The sequence below is a fragment of the Neovison vison genome, chromosome 2 (assembly GCF_020171115.1).
Source record: "Neovison vison isolate M4711 chromosome 2, ASM_NN_V1, whole genome shotgun sequence".
Lineage (NCBI taxonomy): Eukaryota > Metazoa > Chordata > Mammalia > Carnivora > Mustelidae > Neogale > Neogale vison.
In genome coordinates, this window is record NC_058092.1 from 78,244,053 (window position 1) to 78,268,314 (window position 24,262).

Here is a 24,262-nt window from a genome sequence, read left to right on the forward strand (position 1 = left end):
TTTTCATTGTTAGTGCATTTTAAACTGATGGCCCAGAAACAGTTCTTACAGATCTTAAACAAAACTAAAGCAAATAAATAATAACAAGGACTGAGATACTTTCCATTAAAACCCAAGGAGTGATAGGTTCATGAAGAATCCTAAAACAGACCAGAACAACTATGATATATCTGGACCCCACTTTACGTCTGGACCTGCAGCCCAGAGAGATAGGAACTCCTTTCAATCTTGGACAAGCCAAGCAAGATTATTTATAATTAGAAATATACATTCAACATCCTTCCCAAGTGTTCCTTACTACGATTAATAATAATAAACAGTTACAACAACAGCAGGTAATGGGGTCAGGCACTGTACATGTTACATGTAATCTCACCTAATCAAAACAACACCGTGATGCAGGGACTGTTAATTTTCCCATATCACAAGTGAGGAAAATCAGGCTCACATAAAAAAATAATTTGCCTTGAGTTATTATTTGCCTTAAGAGGAGGGTGGGCAAAGCCTTTGCCCATAACCTCTCCCATAAACTGCCCAGTGTGGTAGCCTCATAGAGCTGCTGAGTACCTGCAGTGGGGCTGGTATGCCTGAAGAACTATATTTTAATTTAATTTAATTTTTTAAAAATATTTATTTATTTGAGAGAAAGAGAGAGTGAGCGCAAGCATGGGGGGAAGAGAGGCAGAGAGAGAGAGAAAAGAATCTTAAGCAGACCCCATGCTGAGTGCAGAACCTGATGCAGGACCCTCAGATCATGACCTGAGCCGAAACTAAGAGTCGGATGCTTAACTGACTGAGCCAGCCAGAGGCCCCAATATATTTGTAATTTTAGTTAATTTCAATTTAAAGAGCCACCCATAGCTAGTGCCTATGGTATTGGACAATACAGCTCAGCACTCTAAGGGCTAAATGTATATAAAACTTCATCATCAGAGCCATTATACTCACTATCACAAATACCTTTAATTACGGAAGACAATAACTATGGGTATGCAAGAGGCAGGCTGGGGTAAGAGCTTACAGACTAAGTCCTGTCTGGGTTTGAAAGTACGTCACTTCATTTGGTTTTGTCCAAAGCCTCATGACTAGATTCAGGTTATGTGCATGTTTGGCTAGAATACAACATAAATGATGCTGTGTCCTTTCTCAGAGGGCCATATTTAAAGGTACACAGTGTCCACCTGCACCATACTGGTGATGTTGACTTGGATCACTTGGTCAAGGTATTGTTGGGTATATAGTCACTTATTTTTCTTTTGTTATTAATAAGTAATTTGAGACTACGTAAATATACTATTCCTCAAACTCCCTCCACCTTTGCTATATTTAGCTTCTTTTTTTACCCCCCTAAAAGATTTACTTATCTATTTTAGAGAGAGAGAAAGAGAGCACACCAGCATGGGGAGGGAGAAGAGTGAATCCCAAGCAGATTCCCTGCTGAGCACAGAGCCTGATGTGGGCCTTGATCTCATGACCTGAGATCATGACCCGAGCTGAAATCAAGAGCTGCTTAACCAACCGAGCCAGCCAGGCATCCTTACATCTAACTTCTCCTGATGATTCTTGCCCAATAAACTTTTACTATAATGATCGCAAAATCAGAAATTTCTAACTCCACCATTCCTTCTGTATTATTGATTGGCACATGACTGTGAAGAAGAGCTGTCCCTTATCCCTAATTTATCTACTTCTTAGCTGTATTGATTACAGACTCCTACTTTATTCAATAAGTACCTTTGAGTTTTTAAAAAGTATTCTTCAAATACAAGTGACAAGAAAATACAGATCTGGATTAAGAGCCATTCATTGGGCCAAGTCAGCTCACACGGCAAGAGAAAGACTATTAACCGAGGCCTCTTGTTGTTCTGGATGCTTTGGGGCAAAGAGTAAGTTTAAAAGCCCAAGGCTCTGCAGTTAAGGACATGAGCACGGAGCTCCAGCAACAGACAACATGAGTTATCACTGCGAAGGGCAGTGTTGCTCATCATCAGACATGATATCATACCCCAACAATTCCATCCAAACAACCCATCAATTTCTCCACAACTAGCAAACTTGAATGTTTTGGCAAACTCAAAAGGACATGATTTACAAATAGTAGGTAATATTTGGATCTTTCCACAAGAGCTGGGTTCCAACTTTTTTATAAAATACAAATGTTTTCATCTTGGAACTCGCTGTGTCACTTTCTCAACAAACAGATCCTCGTATCAGAAAGTGGGCCTGTGTTATATACAAATAGAATGGGCCTGTGTGTATTTATTTCGTGGTCAGAGACCACACACCTAGTGGCTATTTACAATGTTTACATTGCTCTTGATGCCACCAGAGGAGTCTCAGAGCTGAGACCAAAGCCCAGGCCACACAGAGTACAACTGCAGGTCCTGCTCTAACGTGCAGACTGGACTTGACTTTCCGTCCCCAGTCGGACACACATGTGCAGTGTTTGTCGCTGTGGCTGCTTCTCTCCACCATCCAAACCCTGCTAGGAGCACCCTTCAGATTTAACACACTGTGGACTTGGGTGTTATTTCAATGAAATAAGCCTTAATTTTAAAAAGACCTGCCATGTTTTAGGGTCGTTATATCCTTGTGCTAAGGACACTTTGGGAGGGCTTCGAACACTTACCAAGAAAAGTCTGGAGACCCCAACTGCAAGCCTCTCTGTCTTCAGATGCCAGACCAGGGGCTGTGGGGAGTTGAGCAGGAACACGACAGGCTTGTGGTGAATGTGGACTGAGGAGATGGGATTTAGGTGCAGAGTGACCTAAGAAGCAACAGAAAGACGAATCTTAACATTGGCTTTCCATTAAAATCACTTGGGGTGGCATGTGGAATCCCTTTTCACAGATCACTGTTAAGAGAAGCTATAAGTTAGTTCAGAGTCTATGGATAGGTTGAACTCGATGATACTGCCAATATCTAGCTTTTTTTTTTTTTTTTAACTATAAAAATGGCTACCTCATGTAATTCAACCCATACGACTCTCAACCAAAACATGATTCAGCTCCCAATAATAGCAGAACACAAACAAACAGAACACCTCTCTGCCGCCCCCAAACTTAGCAAAGGCAGAACAAAAGTGACCTTCCCTCAGAACTGTCTTCTCCTTCAAGGCAAATGATAAAGCTGAAAAGTAAGAGTACAGAATCCCCAGGGGCGGGTCATCCCTCTGGAAAGCCAGAGAAAGGACTTTCTTCTCTTTCAGGTGAGCCTGAACCTCTAAAAATTTAAGGGACTTCTGCCAAAGAAAAGTGCCAAAAGCTAAGGTAGAGGGGTTGCCAAGGGGAGCTGCCAGTGCTTTCAACATCCCAGCTATTAGCTTGAAGGGGTTTTCCAAAAAATGAAGCAGAGAGAACACACAGAATAAAAACTGACTGTATATAAACCTGGTCCAGGGGGAAAAAAAAAAAAAAACCCGGGAAGAAAACCACGAGCCTGGATAAGAAAACTGTGACCAGTTTTGATAGCAGATCAAGGACTATTGTAGGTTACCATTGTCATCATTAACATCATCAGAAAGCACCTATGAGGACAGCTGCAAACAGTGGGTCCAACAACATCTTCCTGGAGCACACCAGCCAAGGTAGGTCAACGTGAAAACAGAAAAGCAAAAGGGTGCATAAAGAAATACGGAATAGATGCCTTCATAGAAGCATGTCTCATACTGGCTTTCTGGACAGAGGGGTGAGGGAAGACCCAAGAAGCACATATTTTAAAATGTTGAACTCCAAGAGCACCAGAAAGTGATGAGAGGGAAAGCATAAAAAATGACTTTAGCTGGCAAGACAGAGCCCGAGGAATATACTGGGAATAGCTGAACATCGCAGGCTTAATCCTTATGAGGATTAAATGGCCTAGATCTATGACCTGAGTATATACAGCCATCAGGATAGAGGGCTCAAGGCTGGACCATTTTAGCATCTTCCACTGGCTGCAGGCCCACTTTAATCTTGATCTCAATGTATCTTTGCCTTTTATTGTAGAGACTGCCTAGGACACTGATGTCACCCATCATAGTAGCCCTCAGGTCACTGATAATAAGGCAACATACTTTACTTTCAATACCCGTGCCTCAGCACATGGCAGGCACTCAGCGAGTGCTAATGAGATACTTAATTTTCTAATTTCCAATGCCACCGAAGTACTTTATTCTACTAATAATCTGCAGTATGCTATGTAATACCAAGACGAACCATTAACTGTCGAGTGTGCATTTTTTTTTTTTAAAGATTTTATTTATTTATTTGACAGAGCGAGATCACAAGCAGGCAGAGAGGCAGGCAAAGAGAGAGGAGGAAGCAGGCTCCCTGCTGAGCAGAGAGCCCGATGCGGGCCTCGATCCCAGGACCCTGAGATCATGACCTGAGCCGAAGGCAGCGGCTTAACCCACTGAGCCACCCAGGCGCCTGAGTGTGCATTTCTTAATCTCCGAAACAGATCGCAAACACTCAGCAGGGAAAGATACGTCTTACTTTAATACTGTGCTCAAACAGGGTAGTAGACAGTTGTTTCAAGGACTGATTTATCACAGCAGATTCATAACTTTCTGTTATCTAAAAGGCTAAAAAGGCTGAATATATTAATGGGTTCAAAGGGACTTAGTTAATTCACAGAAAAATTTTAAAAACACGAGCAATACTACCCCGGGCTCTATCTCCAACACAGCGAGGATCATTTTTACCCTCTGGCATATGCAAAGCACTAAAAGTACGGTACTAGTGAACGGTGATGTCAAGTACAGCTACAGCATAGTAACATTATTTCTTGGTCGTACACTACCTCGCAGCACTCTGCACAGCTGTCTGCATCTAGAAATAAACAGGCTGATGGCCACTGTAAACAGAAGAGGCTGCAGAACCAGAGTCAAAGTGAATGCGGCACTACGGAGAGACACACACAGGGCAAAGAAAAGAGAGATTAAGTAATTACTTATTCAAGAGTACCTGAAAATTGCTAACACTCTGTCATGAACAGCATGTGTCACTAAAAAGTTTCCAGAGTTATTCATTCCGAAACTGTTTATCGAGTGCCATCATGGCACAGAGAATAGCCATGCGTATCCCCCAATGGTACGTCAACTCTTTTTCCGATGATTTTCTTTGCAGCCCTGAGGCATACCACTTTCGAAGTGTGTAGATAAAATAGCAATAAATATATATCTAAAATGAACAAGAATTTAAAAAAAAAAAACTTAGGAAATGAAAAGAAAAATGTGTATGAGACAGATATCAGTGCTGGGGTCCAAAATTTTCCAGATGGTCAAAAGTGTCGAGGCCTGGATCACACAAATCAAGGAAAGATTTCTAGGAGCCACAGCTCTGAGCTTTCCTGGAAACGGTTCTCTCTTCAATATGTGGCAGCGTCTGGCCAAGATGAATCCCCGACTCTGGCACACAGAGGGCCCAGGCAAAGCCCCAAAAACCATCTGGCAAAGAAGAATTCACAGTATGATTGGGAAATTAAAAGAAAAATACTCAATACTTCTTTTAAAAGATCATTTGGCAGGAACAGAGAGTCCCCCCAAACATCCACTCACTCAATCCCTTCAGCAACCTTCCTCCACTGGAAGGGAAACTTGCTGAAGGGAAGACAGAGGAGAATCAAAAACAATGAACAAAGAATGAAGGTATAAAATCTTCCCCAATGGTGGGGAGAACATACCTGGAATATCTTTGCAAGAATTCCTGGCTAAGGTGCCTAGTTTCTGCCAGGTTGAAAGGAAAGGAGAGGAGAGGAGAGGAGAGGAGAAGAAAGACTCTAGTCAGACCATAGTCAGGACAGACTTTAGTTACAAAGATAAGAACATACTGCTGAAGGTTTTCACCGGTAGATTATGACCCCACGATCATGGTCTGAAAACCAGAGCTGGGGCCGGCTGCAGAAAAGAAACAGTCCATGGGGAAATGATATACGTGGTATCCGATGACTTCCAGTTTGGCAATCCAGACAGCTCAAGCCTATACTAAATTTACATAGAAGTTAAGAGTCTCTAACTAGTTCATAAGCAATAACAAACTAAACGAGGGACCATGCGCCTGGGAAGCCTGATGAAACTAAAGGGAATGCACCCAAATGAGGAAACAATGACTACTCTCTAAATTAGTAGAGTTCATTTTTGGCAGTAAAAAGCATTTGAGAACATAATAGAACAGATGAACCTTCTCACCACACACACACAAAAACCCATATGCACACTACATTTTGCAGGCAATGTCAGAAAAAAATACATTCACTGCAGGACCCATGAATTCTAGGTTAAGTACCCATTAATCCAGGTTGAGGAGTCCACTGTGGAAGAACAAGAACATTCTAATGGCAGAAACAAAATGATTCTGCGTAATTAAACTAGAGATCGTATCTCTGATTTTAACAGGTCACCCTCTCAGAGGAAAGAACTTATTAGATGGCAACTCAGAAATAAAACACTTGTCCATATAGTTTCTGAGGTTTCAGTGACCTCTTAAAACCATACTTCAACTACAAACTGGTCCATAAAGCCCAGTCCAAGAGTTCTGCTCTAACCTTTTTTGTCTCAAACAGTGCCACCCTTCAGTCTTCCTACTGGTGTGAGAAAATGCAAGTATATCTAATCTGTCACATCCCCTATGTAGACACTGTCCCTCATATACTGCTGATCTCTCCCCTAAATGAGGAAAAATGAGCTTTTCCTCATTTAGATTCTGAGCTAATGGAAAGCTCATCTGTTCTATGACATCTATTTATACTAAATCTTCTGAGATTATCTGTGTACTTCAACAAACTACCAGATATAATTAATGTATTTCTTCTATTTTATAAAGAAATTCAAAGTAAATCCAAAGTCAAGGCCAACTCCAAGGAGCATACAGCCTCAGAGTGGCAAGACATACTTCCTATCTCCCATTTAGGAAGCATGTCCTTGCCCGTGTTATCAGCAGAAAACAACAAGGACAATTTTCTCTGGACCCTGTTAAGGTGAAGACCTCTCTATTTTCCAAAAATTATCTTTGATAAGCAAAAACTACATATTGTCTCAAACTCTGTAAATCACTTTATGAAAATGAATTATGTACTTACAAGAAAGAAAGAAAAAAAATGGAAAGATGCCATTTGAAAATTGTTTGGAATTTCTAAGGGTTCATAGTAGTGATGCAAGATATTTCTACCAGAGTGATTTCAAAAATTTCCTCTTAGACCCCCCTACTCCCGGGGTTTGTTAAAACAAACATAAGCAAAGCGAGCAAAACAACTGATATAAGAGTTGAACAGCTGTCTGACTTTGCTAACGTGTCAGTGAGGTTCCATTTCAACATTTCTGACTCTCACAACAGTCCCTAGGGACCCATGAAACAATGAAATCATCCAAAACACTACCAGAGAGACTCCTGTTCTCTGAATGCAGACCAAATGCTCTAAAATGGATGATCCAATAATCAGTTTATAAGAAAATAGATAAGAAAATAACTCTAGCAGTGTGTCTATTACTAGGACCCATAAAAGCACACCCCGGTCTACAGATAGCCATCATCTATCCCCAATTCAGAGGTAAGGGGATGTCCACTTAGCAACAGGGTTGGTAGTAACTGAAAACATCCTGAATCTGGGTCTCATAACACCATAATTCACACAGACAGACAATGAGACATACATCTATTTCAGGATACTGGGGGACCCCAGCTGAACTCAAATTTCACCTCTCATTGGGCAATATGACTTGAACTCAGATGCATCTGAAATGTGCAACCAATTGCTGTGAACGGGAACCAGTAGTTAGTTGCTGCCACGGCGTTTGAAAGGATGATCCAGTCTAAGGAGCCTCTCCAGCTGACATTTTATTTGCCATCACTTGTCTTTTGCCATTTGGGAATTGGTATAAAAAGACTCCCTTAAAATATTCTTAGGGGAGTGGATTTGGAGCTTTCAAAAATTTTCCTTATTACATTATTTTTATATTTCTCTGAAGTTCTAGAAAAACATCAGTCAGGTGGTACTGAACTCAAGGAATCTCCACCCCCGAAGTGACTGCGCCCTCACCCAGGGAGTCAACGCACCATCCTCCCTGGTCTCAACAGCACTGGGGTCAGAGATTTCACACTCTACTTCACCAAGTGATATCGAGCTCTTCTCCCCAGTGGTTTTGTCTTGAAACCACTTAACATGATGAGCGGGATACAGCCACCATTCCTCCTCCCCCAAACGACAGGATTCAGGATTCCCTGGGAGCTTCTGAAAATAATCTATTATGACCACAAAACGGGGAGCGGGAGGTGGTGGTGGGGGACCTAAAATGAAAGTCTAAAATTTGATGCAGAAGTAAGCCTGCCCTCTCTGCTCTCTATTTTGAATGCCCTGGAAAAATACTCGGAACTAAATTTGGGTTGGGGGTTGAGGGGCAGGAGCTCATATAAACAGAAGAATATTTCTGAAACTTCAGGTCATGGCCCTCTAAAAGGGTCCTGGGAGAGTTGCAAGGGGATTCCAGAGACCCTGGCCATTCCTTCCCAGAGGAGCCCACAGCTCAGTCTCTACTGGGAAGAGAGACAGGGAAAGGGAAGACCCTGGGCATGCTGTGGGGTAGATGCACTGGGGGAGCCCTCAGCAGGCCACCGGTGATGGCAAGTCTAACACTGAGAGCCACAGTTCCATCAATCATTAGTATTAAGTATCTACCATCTGAATAAAGTACTGGTGGTCGCCAACACACCAGGGCCTTTCCGGATTCTGGCCTGCAGCACCCTCCTGCCAGCCCCTAGACAGACATGTATGTCCAGCTCAAAATCAGTGAAATCTTTCCCTATCTGCAGGTGGGGCTGGAACTCAACAGCACTCCCACAGACCATGCTCATGTTTCCACCTCTGCACCGCACTACAATACTCTGTTTAGATATTTGTCATTTACACACACACACACACAGACACACACACCATCCCTTCTACTGTGAAATTCTCAAGGCATTCTTCAAGGGCAGAAACTGAGTCGCAGTCATTTCAGCATCTTTGAGCTTAGTGCAGAGCGGAACAATTAGCAAGCAGTCAATAACTTTTCTGAAAGAATACATGAAAGGAAGAATCAATAAAAGTTATTCATGAAATGATTCAAAAAATGGGTAGAGTCGTACTGTCATGTTTTTCTAGCCAAAAAGGGTAGCGCTGCATTTAGATAAGAGAACATTAACTTTCACTATGAAGTTTCACTTGAACTTTTAAAAAGTTAAGAAAAGCTAATTCCAACTCATGCTACCAAAATGACTGGCAATGTACGTGGGAGAGGACTCCGATGCCAAACCCAGGCTTTGGGGCCTAATTATCACGTGTGTGTTTAGGGACTATAGCAAGCAAATACACACACACAAACACAAACACACAGAAATTGTTTATTGGGGCACCTCGCTGGCTCAGTGGGTTGAGCTTCTGCCTTCGGTTCAGGTCATGATCTCAGGTCTTGGGATCGAGTCCCACATTGGGCTCCCTGCTGAGCAGGAAGCCTGCTTCCCCCTCTCCCTCTGCTGCTCCCCCAACTTGTGCTCTCTCTCCTTCTCTCACTGTCTGTCAAATAAATAAATTCTTTTTAAAAAAAATTGTTTCATTATTTTTAACAGTTATGAATATACAAATAGATGAAATGTGAAAAAGCCTTTGGAGCAGGTTTTCCTTCTCAGGGAAAAATAACAAAGATAAAAAATTTTGACCAAACATCCTATTGTATCTTAGAGCACAGAATTTTAAATACTTCTCAATGGGGTGCCTGGGTGGCCCATATGGTTAAGAGTCTGCCTTTGGCTCAGGTCATGATCTCCAGGTACTAGGTTCAAGACCCATGTCGGACTCCCAGCTCAGCAGGGGAGTCTGCTTCTCCCTCTTCCTCTGCCCTTAACCCTGCTTCTGCTCTCTCCGTCTCTCTCTCTCTCTCTCTCACATGAATAAACATTCTTAAATAGAAAAAAAAGTAGGGGCACCTGGGTGGCTCAGTCATTAAGCGTCTGCCTTCAGCTCAAGTCATGATCCCAGAGTCCTGAAATTGAGCCCCACACTGGGCTCCCTGTTTAGCGGGAAGCCTGCTTCTCCCTCTTTCACCCCCACCCCCGCTTGTGTTCCCTCTCTCACTGTGTCTCTCTCTCTGTCAAATAAACAAATAAAATTTAAAGAAAAATAAAATAAAATAAATTTTAAAAATTAATACTTCTCATTTAGGTAACAAAGTGTGCTAGAACAGTTAGAAATTAAAATCCTAGACAAACAGAAGGAATTCAATATTCGCACAATCATTAATGTGAAAAGTTTGCTTTTATTTTTTTATATTCCCTGTTATACTTAATAAACAGACTCACTCCAAATGCTTAATTATTGTTTTTAACACTACTATATAATCGAAGTACCATATAACTAAGGACTATGTAAAAAGGTTTTTTTTAACTGGAGACAGGGGATTTTACTTATACATATTTTTTGAGAGACGGTGCACGTGAGCACGTGGGTGGAGACAGAGGGAGAGAGAGAATCTTCAGCAGGCTCCACACCCAGCACGGAGCCTGACTCGGGGCTCCATCTCCACCCTGTGACCATGACCCGAGCAGAAATCAAGAGTCAGACACTTAATGGACTGAACCACCCAGGTGTGGACTGTGTAAATTTATTTCAACTTCTACTTTTATGATGGACTTCAAACTGGTTTTGCTACCTACCGGTTTAATAAACCTGTATTTTGGAATATAGGTCTCTAATACTAGGATGTCAGAAATAGCTGGGCTGTTGACACTGGGGTGAACAGAACGGCATGATAAAGAGGATCATTGAGGTGACCGACGGGAGCCGATGTTAAAAACAGGCACAGCAAGAAAACAATTCTCACAAGCCCTGGAAACTGAATGAATCATTCCTACCAGTCAACTGTAGTCACAGATCTCAAAAAAGATTGCTGCTTATGCACCATCTTAAAGCTAGCAAATTCGTAATAGCAAAAAAACAAAGTGCACTGGTATTCAGGTAGTGATTTAAGATGCTTTAAGCTTTACAAAAGGAGGGACGCCTGGGTGGCTCAGTTGGTTGGACGACTGCCTTCGGCTCAGGGTGTGATCCTGGAGTCCCGGGATCGAGTCCCGCATCGGGCTCCCAGCTCCATGGGGAGTCTGCTTCGCTCTCTGACCTTCTCCTCGCTCGTGCTCTCTCTCACTGTCTCTCTCTCTCAAATAAATAAATAAAATCTTAAAAAAAAAAAAAAAAAAAAAGCTTTACAAAAGGATGGCACCTAGATTCCCCTGGCCCAGGATATTAAGCTGAAGCTGGGGAGGCATTGTGACTGGGCCTACAGTGTTACCTGTCTAGCAAGAAAAGAGAAATCGGAGGAGGAGCAACAAGCAAGGCACGGGCTTCACAAACACCCCATTTGTGTTTCTGTTGTTAACAGGAATAGTAGTGGGAATAGGAATGACAGCCATCATCACTGTATTTCAGGGGAAGATAACAGACAGGTCCATGCATCCTTCCATTGGGTTAAGATTTGCTGCTCTCATCAGGAGTTGCTCTGCTTTGTTATCTAACTATTCCCATTTTAAAGATGAAGAAATTGATGCTTAGAAGTAAATAATTTTTCCAAATCAAATGGCCAGAGAGTAAAAATGTTGGGAGTAGAATCAATGTCTCCCATTGTCCCCCAGCCCCCACCGCCCTGCCTTCCCACTCTACCTTAACCTTAGGTGTTGGCCTTGAGTCAAAGAAGAGGACAGTGACCTACTCTACAGGAGTAAGAGGCAGGAACTATTTTGCTTCTGGAAAAGAAAAGATAAGAAAGAAAGGCAGGGGACTGAGCTGTAAGCAAGATGATGGGAGGCTCCACAAGCTGGGAGGTAGGGAAAACTCCACAGGGATGGGACCACAAGCATTTTTATGAACTGTGATGTCGCCATTGCCAGCTATAGTTGTTTGAGTTGCTTTGATGTAAATTCTCTATCTCCTCTATAAAAGCTTTAGTAAGGCTCACTGTTCTCGTGAACAAATGTACTGCAGAACTCAAAATGGCGATGGTTGCATTTCATGTCTAAGTGGATCAGCTGTATCTCAAACACAGCACATGTAGAATTACAAAACCGGGAAGTGGAGAGGGCCTGAGAACTTTACAGCTTTGGCAATCTGCAAAAATATACCCTCTGTATTTCTACAAGTCGCTGAATTAGCAAAGGTGCAACTCAATCATCCCTTGAACTCCAGCTGGTATGTGGACTAGACCAAATGACTCTCGAAGGAAACTAAATTCTGGTTCGGATAGAACCACCTTGGGAATTCTGTGAAGTCTGGTTTCCTTTGAAAGCTCTAACAAAAACAACTCCTGAAGTTCACAGTACTGGCCCCCTAAGGGTATTCTGGTCTCATCCAGCCAGGTTATGATTTTAAGTGGAAATGTTTTTAAAGGAACTTTAGTTTCAATGTACATGGCTTATCTTGAGAAAGGGAGAAATAGCCCAGAAGCCAAAGCAGGAGAACATGTTATCATTCTGTGTTTTTGGAGTATTTTTCCTGAAAAAACATTATTTTCTTTGATGGAATGTTCCACTATCTTTCGGAGGCATGGAATTTTAAATGCTTTTAATTCAGGCAATGAACTGTGTCGGAACAGCCTAACTGACAATAGAGCAAATGCAGTTTGCAATATTTACATAACAGTCTAGTATTTTTGCCTATTTTCCTCCACAGAATCAATTTGCCTTGAGCCTTGCAGTAAGTTTTCAGGATAAGACCAGTGATCACAGAAAGTAAACAGGAAATTGCCAAAATATGCACACAGAATTTGGCACTTGTACTTTTTAAGTGTCTAAGATGGAATATCTTCCTAAAGCCGCTACTGAAAGGTTTAAATTTCCTATTTTCTTGAGATAGCATTAAAAAGTAGTCAGGATATTTGTTCCAACTAGAAAGGGACTAACATAAAATAAAGAGCAGGATACCTGGTAACAAATTTATTAAAGTTACTCTATATCTTTAAAAGTGCTTTAAGTACTTATTAACAACCTAAAAGAAAAAGGAAAATAAAAACTAAAAGAGGGAAGGAGCAAAGATACAGAAGTCTGAACAACATTCCTTGTTTGGTCTTGCTGACATTAACTTACAGGTAAATCAACACTGAGTGTCACAGCAGAAACTAGGAAAGATTTTATCTTAGAATGAAACAAGCAAATTCTAACACAAACCATTTGGTTTTCAAGTTATATAGTTAATACTATCCAGTCATTCACCTCCCAATAATGAAGATACTGTAATGCTGTCAAAACCATATGTGGAGTCAGCAAATTTAAGCCCCGATAAATCAATTTGTATTACTGGGAATTAGTGACTATATAGAAGAAGAGAGAAAAAGGGATAACATCAATTCATTTCCAAGTGAATAATTGAAATTTTTTCCTCTGTTTGACACTGGCAAATACAAGGTTCTGCCTTAACATTTGGTGACACTAATGGAGTCTTAACTTTTTTTTTTTTTTTTTATAATCTCATTTCTTCTGCTTAAAATACAGGGAAAAAAGGTTCTACTCTCTGAACTTTACTCAGGGTACTAAACATGTAAGGCAGAGCTAGAGCACCTGTAATTAAAGAGAGTCTGAAAAGTATTACAATGGCTTAGTTTCTCATGTAAATGGAGAAGGTACAAGCTACTCTTCATAATACATCTCTAAAGAAATTTTCCAATCTGACCAAAGTCTAGAAGATCCTAATAGATACCAAGATCAAACAGCTTAAGCTCTGTTTCATAATTCAGTCGAGTCCCAAACGCCTCTTAAGTCAACAGCTTAAGTTCTACTTCTCATTTTCAGCAAAACCATCAGTCTACCATTCGGTCTCTGACTCATCCTCTAATAAACAGTAAGAAGAGCCAAAACGGGAAAAGTAGAAGTGTGTGTGTATGTGGGGTGCATGACAAAATATTCAGGATTGGATTAAAAATTTAAATACTCCAAATTACGAGAAATCTTGTGGAAATAATTAAGATTCTTTGCCATTCATGATTTTCGGGTAGAAATGAGAAAAATATGAGTCATGATAATGACAAATAGCTCTATAAAAATGTGATTAAAATTTTTTTATTATACCTGACTTTTTTTTTATTATACATTAGGTTCAAGTGTACAACACAGTGGTTTAACAACGCTATAATTATGCTATGCTCACTACAAGTATAGTTCCATCTGTCATCAGACAGTGCTATTATAATACCACTGACCATATTCCCTGTACTGTACCTTTTATCTCCACGATTTATTTATCCCATAAATGAAAACCTGTATCTCCCACTCCCCCTCACCTATTCTGCCTATCCTCCCACACCCCACCTCACGGCAACCACCAGTTTATTCTCTGTATGTATAGGGCTGATTCTGCTTTTCGTTTGTTTATTCATTTGTTTTGCTTTTAGGTGCCATACACAAGTGGAAATCCTGTGCTACTTATTTCACTTAGCATAATACCCTCTAGATCCCTCCATGTTGTTGAAATGACAATAACTCATCCTCTTTTATGGTTAAAGAAGATGTGATACACACACACAGACACACACATCACACAGACACATGGACACACACAATGGACTATTACATAGCCACAAAAATGTGATTTGAAATAAGCAAATGTGACAGAGCCATACAATGAAATATTATGTAGCATAAAAAGAATAAAGTACTGGGGCACCTGCTTGGCTCAGTCAGCTAAGCATCTGTCTTCTGCTCAGGTCATGGCCCCAGAGTCCCAGGATTGAGCCCTGCTCAGCGGAGAGTGGGCTTCTCCCTCTGCCTTTCACCCTGCTTGTGCTCTCCACCTTCCCCAATTCTCCCCAAGAATAAATAAAGAAATCTAAAATAATAAAAATAAAAATAATAATAATAAAAAAATACTGATACATGCTATAACATGGGTGAACCCTGAAAGTATAACGTCAAGTAAAAAAGCCAGACACAAAAGAGCACATGTTGTATGATTACATTTCTATATGAGACCCGGAGCAGGCAAATCCAGAGACAGAAAGCAGATTAGTCATCGCCATGACCTAGAGGTAGAGGTGGATAAAAGTGACTGCTAACTGATAGGGCATTTGTTTTGTGGGTGAAGAAAATGTTCTGGAGTGAAATACTGGTGATGCTTGTAGTACACTGTGAATGTGCGAATGCTACTGAACTGTACACTTTAAAATGGCCAAAATGGTAATTTTTTTATGTTTTTGACCACACACCCAAAAAAATGTGATTTGAACTCCCACGTGGGTTGGACCAAACCAACTCTTGAGTTTCAAATCCCACCTGCAAAGACCTTCATGTGACAGAAAATACTAGAAAGTCAATTTATCTTAGAAGGGCTAAAAGGTCCCATAGATCCTTAGGACTTTATTCATCGAGGAGGGTCAAAGCCGAGCCACACAATTAGTTAGCTTCAGACAGTAATGTGACTTCTATACATTTTTTTCATTTAGTCAAACAGCATTAGCTAGGTACTCATGATGTGTCATGCACCATGACAGTTATTTTCATTAATACTGAGAAAAGAAAGATGAAGAAGACAAAACCTGTCTTTCACTAATTTGCTCCCAGTCCAGGGGAAAGACAGACACATGAAGAAATGATTGTAGTACAGAACACTAACACTGAGATATGTCCAGGCCGTGTGGGGAGAGAAAACGATGTCAAGGGTCAGGAGACGCAACAAGCAGGCAGGACAAATTGAACCCAATCCTCTGTGTAAGAAACAGGCAAAACTTGTCAACATGATAAATTTTCTGGTTTCTCCCACTCCTTTCCAATTTTCTGAACTACTTGGACTGGCTGCATGACCCCCTGTCAGAGATATTTTAGAAACAGAATCCACAAACCAAGTGTAAGCTGGACTGGATAAGCACTAAGACCCCTTCTGACCCAAGGATCTAGGGATTCTGTGATTTCATTAGTGAATACTTTCCCTAAGACTTTTGGAATCACTTTATCCACATCCTATTTCACCGCTTCCCTAAATAAGTTTGCTAAATTTGTTTTTAAAAAATCCTTTTATTTAATAAACAATAAAGTCAAGTCCTCGAGAGTGTTTCTCAACAGTAATTATTTCAAAAGAAAATGACAGGCAGGATAGAGCAAATCTGTCAGAAAAGTGAGGACAGTTCTTCAGTATCTCATAGAGTTTAGAATACTGCTGCGGGTAGGATCGGGTCACATCTGTCTGTGTCTTGGTCTATGTGAGTCTGTGGCAGCCTGCTGTCTCTTGCTTATGAGTCCAGACTCTACAATTAGACCTAGCTTTGAAAAAGCCATTATTCTTTAAAAAATAAATTAATTAATTAAATCTCCCTTAACGTTCAAAGAAATCAGAGCAATCACAAAGAATTGCTGAAGTTAGGTAATTTGTATTTATTATAAATATAATTAATCGTTAACTCTGAATGTGAAGTAAGTTCTATTGTTCTCTCAAAGAAAGATGATGAAAACTCAAATTTTTCAGACCACTCCACAGAGACAATATTCTAAAATATCCTTGTTTTTAGAATAGAGAAACCCGATAAAGTCATCAATAGACACCATACCCTTAAGCAAACTTTTAACCAGGGTTAACAAGTAGAAAAACTATATAATATGCATTTCTTCTATTAATTTTCCACTCACCATGGAAGGCTCCCGGCCATCACTGAGAAATAAAATATGGATGATGTGTAAAATAGATATTGTCCCTTCAGGACACTGCATGACCAGATAGTTCACAGAGAGGGGGCAATCTATCAGCCTCAAGCTACCTAAGAGTTGTCACAAGATCTAAGAGACTGCCTCTTGATTAATTATTTTATGGCTTAAAATGGGACCCATAGGGCGCCTGAGTGGCTCAGTGGGTTAAGCCGCTGCCTTCGGCTCAGGTCATGATCTCAGGGTCCTGGGATCAAGTCCCACATCGGGCTCTCTGCTCAGCAGGGAGCCTGCTTCCTCCTCTCTCTCTCTGCCTGCCTCTCTGCCTACTTGTGATCTCTCTCTGTCAAATAAATAAATAAAATCTTTTTTTTAAAAAAAAGGGGACCTATAAAATGAACTATGACTAATCAGCATAGCATCATAACTGAGAGCATGGACACTTGCAGCTAACTGCCTGTGTTGAATCCCAGCTCCATTCCTTACCTGTGTGACTTGGTTTATCTAAAAACCAGAATCATAGTACCTACCTTTTAGAACTATTATGAGAAAGAAAGAAGTTAAAACATATAAAGCATTCCTAATATGCCCGTCCATATTAAAAATTTAGGTATTAGCTATACAAAGGCCTTCAACAGACTTCAGGAACTGAATGTGCAGTCATCACCTGAGGCATCACGGGAAGCTTCTCCTATAAAGATGGATTCCCTCAGTTTTCTCAAACCCTTTTCCTTCTTGTGAAGTGCTCTCCATTTGCTACTCTGCAACCTTCTCCCACCAGAGCTGTTTATAAAGTGGGCATACTACTGGACTGTGGTCTGGAAATTCTCAAGGATAAGATACAGGCAAACTCAGCAAATAAGACCTCTCCGTTCTGTTTAGAAAGAGGCTGAGGTATGTAGTAACATATGGAATTTAACTACAGTTTTGTATTTTCACACAGGATGAATTTCGTCCACCTCACAGAAAAAACTATAATGTCCTTTAAGAAGTCTCTTGTCATCAGTGTCCCCAGAATGAAGAAGGAAGCTCTTCCCAGTGAATGCTTCTGACCCATGTCCAATTGACCTTTCTCTTATAGTACCTAGCACCTGCTGCCTTGTACTAAATCAAGCTTGTACATAAAAACGATCTAAGAGGAGGGGTTGGGACTTGTCTTTTCATTACCTCAGAGTCTAGGCTAATAAATGGCTCTTAGTAGGTCCTACCTAGGTATTTAATGATAAATGAATGAATAAACGAATGAATGAGTGAACAAATCAATAAACACATTTTAAAGCATATATTAATCTCTTCCAAGATCTACATTTTCTTCCAAATTGGCCAGCGTCCCCTGAAACCCAATCCTTTGGGTCACTCTGCTTTCCTTCCTAAATTACAGGCAGTTTGACCTAGTGGTTAATAGCAATGACTCAAAGTCATTTAGAATCTCCGTTCTCCACTTACCAGCCTTGGGGCCTTGAACATGTTAAGACTCCCTGGGCATCAGTTTCGTTAACTATAACATGGGGATAATACTTATGCCTATCCATCAGATGTCAAAGGATTAAACATGTCATGTGGAAAGCACTTCAAACAGTAACTGGCACACAGCAAGAGCTCTTTTAAATGTTAGCTATTGGGGCTCCTGGGTGGCTCAGATGGTAGAGCCTCTGCCTTTGGCTTAGGTCATGATCTCAGAGTCCTGGGATCGAGCCCCATGTCGGGCTCCCAGCTTAGCAGGCTGTCTGCTTCTCCCTCTCCCTCTGCTTCTCCCCCTGCCAGTGCTCTGTCTCTCTCTCTCAAATGAATAAATACAATCTTATATAAATAAATAAATATTAGCTATTATTACTTCTACCCTCTAAAACCATGGCTATTTTTTCCATTCCCTTGGTTCCTATGGAAGGAAGGTCTTGTCTATACTGTCCTCCACGGAGACTTAAGATCAAAATAGCCTTCCTCACAGTCCCACAAACAGCGAACTGCTGGCAGCCCTGGACTGAGCCCGAACCCTCTTCCTAACCCAATCTCTCCCTTCTGGGCACACACAAGTCCCATCAAGCTTCCCCTTCTCCACCATTCTTTTCTTCCCCACCTGGCAACCCTATAAATGTCACCAGCCATTATCCCCAAGTTCTTACTCATATCATTATCATGACCAACACATCTCCGTGGCTCACTAAACTCTGGCTTCGGCCAGACTTGGAGGTACTTCAAAGTCCCCTATGATTTGTGAGAAGGATAAGGGAGATGTTTGTTTGGAAATAATACAACACGTCCTGAGTGAGACGCCCTGTTTCCACGTATCTGTTTATCACCCACTCTCCGGCTTGCCACCCGCTCGGTGAAGACCTCTACCACATAACGATACCGAAAAGGTTGAAACAGCTGCAAAGGTTTCTGTTTCCCTGGAGGTGGAGTTTCATGGAAGGCTAAGAATCACCACAGCAACCAGACTACAAAAACAGTCCATGGGCTTCAGCCCCGTAACTCTGGTAAAGCAATTTGTACTCCGTGAAAAGGCTGGGGCACAGAAGTTGAAAAATGATCAAAGTAAACACTGCTCCTCGAGCACCATTTTGTTGTGCTGATTTCAAGGCATCAAGACACAGCATCAAAGTTCTGTTACGAAGGATGCACACTGAGGGCCAGGGATTTGCTGGGCTGGATTTGCTCTGGTGCGAAGGTCTAGAGATAAAATTCATAGCCCATTTTCCAAAACAACCATCTCAAATGTGCTCTAAGAGCAGACCAGGGTAAAAATGTGTACCCTTATATCAAGTTACCCTGTCCATGCTCGAACAGCTGTGGATCCCAACCCTGGATTTAACAAGAGAGGGAGAGAGATGATTTTTCTGATAAAAACCTTCAATAGACTTTATGACATACTGACCTTACACGGACTAATTCTGATAAATTTAAGAAAAAAGTATTCTAAGCCTCATTTAACACTAAATGACAAAACAACCTGTTCTAGGGTCTCTCTCTATGCCATAGTTTAAATAGAAAATAAGGAATTATAATATATTATTTCTATACTATATAGAAGCACCAACTATAAAGTACAACAATCTAGAAACAAATTTCTTCACGGATCTGTAAAAACCTTTAAGTTTTAGTAACAAAATGACAGTTAATTATTAACTAGTTTCATTATAACTTGAATACATGGAACATTTTTATTTTACTTAAAAGAGCTCTAAGTGGTACATGTGAGTAGCCTTACACCATCCTCAAAAGATAAGAAAAATATACAATTCCCATGCACAGAGCTTATAGAAAAAATCCTCAGAACCTCAATTGTATTGAGAGTACACAATGCATTAAAAATTTAAAAATGGTAGCAAGAACTCTAACTCAAATTACCCCGAACAGAACATTTAGAATCTGATTAGAACAATATGATGTGTCACACACACTTCCCACATTCCTCTTCTCTAGATGAACCCAATACGTGGTGCTACTTCCCAAACCTACTGTGGAGAGGGCCCACTTGTACCATTTCTGGGGCTTCAGCATGATGCTCAGTCAGTAGGGAGTCAGCTACCCACAGAACAGATTGTTCCACAGGGCCCACTGGCCCAGCAGTTTGCAATACATAAGGAAGTAATTAGTATTATCTAATACTAATTGCTTCACAGGCAGGAATAAACAACTCCAGTTAAAGGCTTGTTCAGTCTTTTCTAGCTTCTCCTTGTTTTATCTCCAGATTAATAGCTATGAAGCTACTAGGCTAACAGGGAGAAAATGTCCTTATTTCCTGTTTTGTGCAGTCGTTGATTCACTTGGCAGATACTAAGTGGCCAGTATGTGTATGGTACTTGGGTAGATCCATCTTTCCCAAAGTATGGGAATACCTAAGAAACGTTAAGAAATGAGAAAATTTTTACCTATAGCTTACATGCTCATTTTCATGGGTATTAAAAACATAATTTCACGTTGAAGATGTTAGGGTGAAGCAGGTTTTGTTGTTGTTGTTGTTGTTTAGATTTAAAGAAAAATAATTAAACAGTAATCCAGATAGTGTATCAACACTGCAAGAACTGTGAAAACAGAACACATAAATATTTACTCAGGAACTGCCACTAGGTAATGAAAAGACTTCAAATGCAAACTAGATACAGAATTTGTCCTCAAGAACTTCACAGTTTAACAGGTGCACAAAGGTAAAAGACAGATGTAAATGTCTATGGGAGGAGCAGGGGAGCACTTCTGGCTGGGTCCCAAGGGTAAACAGGTGGAAGAGGCAGAACTAAGGTGACAAGGGCAGGGAGAGCCCTAAGAGAAATCTCAAAGCAGGGGAGGGAATATGGAGAGGTGTGGGGAACATTTAATTCAGATGGAGCTGAGGAAATGTATAAAAGAATACAGAGAAATAAAATTAGAAAGGTAGACTGGGGCCAGATCTCAACGGGCCATGAAAGCCAAGCTTAACCAATCAGTGGCAACTGAAAGAACAGCATGTAATACATGTCACAGAGATGTGACCATGGCTTGTCTCCTGATAAATAACAGGTACATCAATTTCTGGCATATCAAGTATCAGTTAAATCACATTAATGCATTGATTTATTAAATCCACTCCAATTACCTCACTTATTTTCCCAAAAGAATATATATCATAATAGAGCTTAATACAAAATACCATTTTTGGATCGCATTCCAACTTTTATATATATGGTATTGCTACTGAATTCCCAAGGAATATCTCACAAAGTAAGGAAATTAAACTTTAGTCCTCAAACCAAGCATCCCAGATCTAAAGAATTTGTTCCATGGTTTGTTCCCAGCTCACAGGCCCTCAATAAACACTTGTTGAGTTTGGGGTCTCTTTTAACCATAATCAATGAATCAGGAAACTACTGTGAGTTATTTGCCTTCAGCACTTTTAGAAGGACCAGCTCACTGGGCCTGGTAATTCTGGTCCTGGCTATACGCAAAAATCTTTATCTCCAACCCTTAGTTCTCTCCAGTACATGAAATAAGTCTGACAGTCTTCTCTCTCTCTCTCTTTTACTATCCCTAAAGAAAAACAACTCTGACATTCTCCACCCTAGGAATGTCTTCTTGAGATGCCCAACTAAGTCTTGGCAAGAATTAACAATAAGTTTCCAGTACACATCTGAAACAATTTTGGGTCATGATCTCTATGATCTTCTTTTTAAAAAAGCAAGCAAGTAAGCTCCAAGTAAGCTCTTGGTAAGTAGCTTTGTAATGAAAATATGATGGTCTGATTCACCAATAAATAAATAAATTAATTAAATTAAATAAAAACCTGTTTCTTGCCATCAGGGGGAAGTAATTAATTATCCTTGCCTAAGAAATAGAGAAAAGTAACTTTCACTATAAACTACAAACACCAATGCTTCCCGATCTTGTATTCCTTTCAGTGTGATATTCATTCATTTGTGGGGAAAAGAAAGTTCTGCTATCTGACTTTGGGATTCAGCTTCCCCATAAATGGAGAAGCTAGACCAAAGCCTGTAGATATTTGAGCAACTTTAAGACAAATCCCTAGGAACGGATGCAGTTGACAAGAAAAAACGGTCTGATGTGACTGAGTCATCTATTCAGAAATGCCAGGTCCCACTAAATGATTTGTGTATTCAATTATAAGACTGACAAAGTTCAGTTTAACCTGACAAAGTGAATACAAAAGAACAGAATAGAAGATTTTTCTTCTTTCAAGAACTGAAAATATTCTAAAATGAATTTATTGAACTTTTCAGACCAGTGTGAACATGCTTTAGAGAATTTCTTTCCTTCAGTTTTTTCTTCTTCTTAAATTTTTACTCTAACTTTGGGTCAGTGTATGCCCTGCAGTCCTTTATACTTGGCAGAAGCAAAATAAATCATGAAGTACTCAAAGTTAAACCTAAGGGTAAGTCAAGAGTTATAGTGGTCTTCTAAAATAGGTAGTGCTGACAAGACAATAGTCATAAAACAAGTTAATTTATCTGGTTTTGTTAATTTCTTCTAGACATACTTTTCAATGAGAGACTTTCATGATTTATACTGCATTTCAGGGAGACTGGCAGATTTTTCTATTTTCTATTGAAATACAGAACTTCCAATAAATAAAAATACAATTTTAAAACAAAAGAGTCATGCAAACAACATTATTATATTGTCAAGTTCTAAAAACACTATTTTTTCTGGCTAATTCTCCTTAATAAAGACAATGGCTGCTCTTGATTAAACCATAAATCACTAGGCTGAGAACAAGTCTCAGTCACTATAATTGACTCATTTGGTGACTAGGAATTCTTTCAGGCCAATTGGTAATGTCTCAAATGGTCACTGTTAGGCACACTGGCCAGCTCTGGATCCAAGGTGCAAAATTATGAAGTTCTCTCATTTTTCCCCCACTTTTTTTTACTTCTTCCTGCCACTTTTCCCCCCAAATATTTTACTGGTTATCCCAGAAGCAAAAGAAAAGGGAGAACAGTGAACTTAGAATCAGTAGACTTGGTTACTGCAAGCAGGGGTGATAAAATTCTGCAAGAAGCAAAAGGGTAAGACACAAAATGAAATTTGTGTAATACAAGCACTGATTTTTAGTGATGGAAGAGATTTTAGAGATCTTCTACTCTAAATACTTGTTGTAAATGAGGAAATCGAAGCCCAGAGAGAGACTGGCATGCCCAAGTTGCACAGCTGACCGTGGCATCACTGGGACTAGTACCCAGATAACCATTCCAGTTATCTAGCTTCTACCTATCCTGCTAATGGAACTGTATCTCTCCTTACAGAACTGATTCTCTGCTTTTGGGAAAGAAGGCCTTCCCTAGTCTTCAGAATTCAGGGCCAGCATTTTTCACCATTGGATAAAAGAACACAGAAACATATGAAACAACTTCGCCCTCTGCAAAGCATCACATGATCTGATCCTTAACCAACTCCATCCCCTATTGCTTTTCCTCCTTGCTCACTCTAGTGCAGCTACCCCAGCCTCCTTACTTACCTCTAACAGGCTTATTCCAAGCTTAGGGCCTTGACCTCGTCAAGCCCTTTATCTGGCCCATTCTTCCCTTGGATCTGCGCATGGCTCATTGCCATCATTAAAGTCTCTGTCCAAGTATACCTCCTCAAAGAAGCCTTTCCTAACCACCCTAACAACAACCCCTTCTTATCACTTGAATGAGTACTCTGTGTTGAAACCCACCTAAGCATTGAGAAAGCTGAAACTCTGCCTTATTTACCACTGTATCTCTAGTCCTAGGACAATGCCTGCACATGGTAAACACTCAGACATTTTTAGAATGAATCAATGTATCGATGTATCAAAGGACAGATGAATCAACATATGGGGTAGACTCCACAACATGATGCTGAGAAATCCCTCCATTTATGCTTTTATATAAAATTGAAGGGAAAAGAAGGCAGCTGTAGATACAGAAAGTTAAAGCCTGTTGGCTTATACCTAAAGCGTATCTGCAAGGTATTTCTGATAAAAGGTCATTGCCAATAAAACAAAAAGTACTTTCAGCCTCCTTGAAATACGCAAGAATTCAAGATCAAGTCATAATATATTTCAAAGTTCACCTGATTCTGCCAGCAGGAGCCCTGCAGTGCTGAATTTTGGGGCATGTGAATGATATACTGTTTTACTGAAAGATTTTCCAAGATTGCTTTCCAAATTCAACTCCATGGTCTTT

General features: G+C 40.4%; 1 protein-coding gene across 2 annotated transcripts in view; it reads right to left on the minus strand.

Annotated features, from left to right (window-relative positions):
• Positions 1-24,262, minus strand: part of TGFBR3 (transforming growth factor beta receptor 3) — a 200,053-nt gene that overhangs the window by 71,853 nt on the left and 103,938 nt on the right. For both annotated transcript variants that reach the window (XM_044238675.1, XM_044238674.1), the window contains exon 4: positions 2,630-2,767. In XM_044238675.1, the coding sequence (XP_044094610.1) occupies positions 2,630-2,767 (138 nt within the window). The remainder of the gene's footprint in view (positions 1-2,629; positions 2,768-24,262) is intronic.